Source organism: Solanum pennellii, chromosome 4, assembly GCF_001406875.1.
Source record: "Solanum pennellii chromosome 4, SPENNV200".
Classification (NCBI taxonomy): Eukaryota; Viridiplantae; Streptophyta; class Magnoliopsida; order Solanales; family Solanaceae; genus Solanum; species Solanum pennellii.
In genome coordinates this window covers 11895702-11899741 of record NC_028640.1, presented here as the reverse complement: position 1 = coordinate 11899741, position 4040 = coordinate 11895702, and the positions used below count along the sequence as shown (strand labels likewise).

Genomic DNA, 4040 nt, shown 5'->3' with positions numbered 1-4040 from the left:
CACTTTTGCTAATTAGTTGTATGTGGTTACTTCTTGAAGATCTCCAGGCTCATTAAGAAATTCTAGAATGAAATAAAATTTTAAAAGTCTAAAATTTTGTTGTTTAATGATACATGCAAGTGAAAGCTTGCATCCAACATTTTGTGTAACAAGAAGGTAAGATCAAAACTTAAAAGGTAAAATACATAGAGTGGTGGTTAGATCGATATTTTGTATACGGTAAAGCGTTGGTCAGTCGGTAAAGCGTTGGATCATAAAATGCAAGTGGTGAAAATGTCGATGTTGAGATGGATGTGTGGGTATACTAGGATCGATAAGATAAAGAATGAAAATATCTGAGAAAAAATACGAATGACCTCCGTGCAGGGACAAATCTACAACTTTGCAAAAAAAGCAACCGCCTTAGGCCCCCAATTTTGAGGGGCCTCATTGTTAAAAAAAATTAAGGTTATAAGTCCTTTTTTAAAAAATAATATCGAGTATTATTTGTAGAAAATAATTTTTTTTATATAAAAGAGTAAAGAAGTAATAGAAGTTTGACAAATAATGAATATTATGTCTCAAGAAAGATTAAATTATTGACTATAATAAACTTTATAAAAATATATATTCAAATTTAAGACATCCATTTAAATTTGGCTTTAGGCCACTAATTTACTAGAGCCGCTCCTGCTTCCGTGATGGACAAGATGAGGAAAGGAAGACTGAGATGGTTTGGACATGTGAAGAGGAGATATGTAGATACCCCCGTGTGAAGGTGTGAGAGGTTGCATAGGGATCAAGGAGAGGCAAAGGAAGGCGAAAGAAGTATTGAGGAGATGTAATTAGAAAAGATATGCCGCATCTATAACTTACCAAAGACATGACCTTAGATAGGAGGGTATGAAGGTCGCGGATAATGGTATAAAGGTAAGTAAATAGTTTAGAGTTATCTTGTTGCTAGCCTATTCATGTATTTGACTTGGTAGTAGTGTAAAGCACCATGTCGATCGTTAAGCCTATTCATGTAGTCTTTTGAGTTTTGGTATCTATTTTCACTTTGAGTTTTGGTATCTATTTTCACGTATTCATGTGTTTAGTAATCAAGAGCGGCTCAAGCATATTAGTGGTCTAAAACAAAAATCAAATGGGATCTTTAACTTAAATTGTCAATAATTTTTATATAATTGATTTCTTCTAGTTTTCAATTGATAATATAACTATTCTTATTTTAAATCATTTTTCATGAGATAAGTACTCCAAATATGTCAAATGTCTTCTAATAATTCCTTTATTTTTCATAAAAAAAATTTACTTTTCTACAAATAGTACTCAATATTTATTAAAAGATAATAACTTATAACCTATTATTATAAAAAGTGAGACCCCTTAAATTTGGGGGTCTAAGACGCATGTCTTTTTTTTAACACTTTCAAGTCACCCCTGTTAGTGATCACACCTTTGTAGTTGTTTTATGATTCCTTGCATACATGTTTCACACTGCTTAACTATTAGTTGTCATGTCTATCTCCACTGCTATTCTTTTAACTACTGCTTTAATTTGCTTTAGTCGAGAGTTTTTTGAAAATAATAAATGTAGTTACACTCTACCCTCTCCATACTCCATTTTGTGGAACCGCATATGTTGTTGTAGTTGAATGATGCATACAAGGGAAGAGTAGTTATTTTGTAAATGCATTATGCAAATAGATGTATTAATTAGTACTAAGATACTTTATTATTATTAAAAGATACATAACAATAACAACTAAGAGAAATAACATACAAAATAAATAGATCAAAATAGTGCACATAACTAATTGTATTTGCTTTACACTTTCAATCCAAATTTCCAACTTTTCCAATCCTCAAGTAAATAGGATAAATCACTTTTTTCTCACTCTTTCCATCTTCATTCCAAGCACTTGTAAATTTTTCAACAACATCTTCACTTAACAACTCAACACCCTTTTCTTTTGCAGTTTGATAAGCTGACCATGACTTCAAGTATGTAAAACAAGAATCCAAGTCCATAACTTTCTCAATCTTGAACTCAAATGGTCCATTATGATCACATCCATCTATAGCCTCAAATGGAAAATCAATAGTTTCATACTTTTCATCAACCAATTTTCTTGGTGATTCCCAATAAGGTCCAGCATCACTTGTGTAAAATTTATCAAATATTGCATCTACTGAGTTGTTTATTTTAGGTGTAGTGTAACACCATGATGCTATAACACCATTTGGTTTCTTGAGTAACCATTTAACATGTTCATAAAAAGTTGGTAGATCAAACCAATGCATTGCTTGTGCAATTGTTACTAAATCTACACTTGATTCTGATCCTATTTTTGTTTCGATTTCGGATTTTGACAACTTAGGAGAGGTACATATGTATTGAACATTTGGAACCTTTGCTGCAAATTCAAGCTGTTTTGGACTTGTGTCTGTAGCTATCACATTCTTGTAAAGCTTAGCTAACTGAGGAACACAACATTTTTGGAGGAAGTTAGGATAAAAGAAACAAGTTTATGAACACTAAGGAATGAATGTTATTGAACTCTTTCTGTTTCAATTTATGTGGTGGAGTTTGACATGTCATGAAATTTATGTTATGCCGGCCAAAAATGAATAGAAGGCATGATACATAAATATCGAAGGCTAGATACATATATATATGTCCTTTAACTTGGCTTCAAATCATATTTATGCTCTTCAACTTTGAGTGTGCACAAATAGACACTTTAACTTGTATAAAGTTGAACAAGTAGACACACATGTCCCACGTGACATCTTACATGTCTTTTTTTGTCCTATATGGTCTCCTACGTGTGTAGTGCCACATAAGACTCATGTGTCTATTTGTTCAAGTTTATACAAGTTTAAGTGTATACTCAAAATTAAAGAGCATAAATATAAAATGAGACAAAAGAGCATAAATATGGAATGAGATAAATTAAGAAACACATTTATATATCATGATAATATAGAAGGATGACATTCTATTTAGAACGAATTAATAAGAAAATCATTTTATATAAAGTGAAACGGAATACTAGATTTCTTGTTTTTCCAGATGGACTATTTGGAAAAGGAAAAAAACATTATGTGACTATCTAAATAAACAGAGGACTTTACTGTTTCCTATGCAATTCTATGTAAGATTCACATCGTTTAAAAAAAATAATCTATTTTTTTTGTTTACTTCAAAAAGATGATTTATTTTTGTAGTAATATTTTAATTTTAATTTTTTAATTGAGGTGTTTAAGATTTGAAAATGGACATTTTAATATATTTATCATAACTTTAGTCCAACCAAATTAAACAAAGTCATTCATTCATAAAAGGAAAAAAAATATGATTCTACAGCATGAAAAATCAGTCAATTGAACACTCAAATTATATAGTATAGGGCAGAATCAGAATATTCACTAATGAGATTAAACATATAGTTGATAGTACCAATTTATACAGAATAATTTTTTTGATCTTAACCCACTTTGAATAAGGATAGGTTAGATATTACTTTTTGTAGTTAAAAAAATATTCTTAACGAAATTTTTGATTGACCGCGGAGAAATAGAGACTTACAGATTGAGCAGCCTGGCCACTACCAGTACCAACATCCCAAACAAGATCATGAGAAGGTGTTTTAGAAGCAATGAAATTGAATAATTCTTGAGGGTAACTTGGCCTACCCTTTGAATATGGTTGTGCTTGCTTAATGAACAAATTTGCCATATATATTTTTTTTTTGTAAGTTAATAATGAACTACATGTATTTTAAATCATTCATCCCCTTTTAATATATGCTTAGCTCAAGAAGAAGAAAAATAGCATTTTACTTGGTGTTGCGTGTTGCTTTTTGCCTTTCATCGGTAGGTTTGACCAAAATACCGATACTCTGTACTGAATTTGACTAATTCACATTGTATAAAACTTATTAAAGGTTAAAATATTTTTATTAATAATATTATTTTTTTATTTAAAAAAGAATGTTTCTATTTTTTTTAGTCTATTTAAAAAAGAATGATTCTTTTCTTTTTTTGGCAACATT

General features: G+C 30.2%; 1 protein-coding gene across 1 annotated transcript; it reads right to left on the bottom strand.

The window, feature by feature from the left end:
• Positions 1-1692: 1692 nt before the first annotated feature.
• Positions 1693-3809, bottom strand: LOC107016066 (putative methyltransferase DDB_G0268948). The gene is made up of 2 exons (XM_015216543.1): positions 3575-3809; positions 1693-2463 (listed from the first exon to the last, which is right to left on the bottom strand). The coding sequence occupies exons 1-2, from the start codon at positions 3722-3724 to the stop codon at positions 1819-1821; spliced, it is 795 nt and encodes a 264-aa protein (XP_015072029.1). The 5' UTR covers positions 3725-3809; the 3' UTR covers positions 1693-1818.
• Between the last annotated feature and the right edge of the window lie 231 nt (positions 3810-4040).

Bases quoted from the DNA above. Each gene is read 5' to 3' on its own strand.
- LOC107016066 (XM_015216543.1), bottom strand. From the start codon at position 3,724: ATGGCAAATTTGTTCATTAAGCAAGCACAACCATATTCAAAGGGTAGG. The intron at 2,464-3,574 runs GTAAGTCTCTAT...TGTGTTCCTCAG, and splicing joins GTGGCCAGGCTGCTCAATCT to TTAGCTAAGCTTTACAAGAA.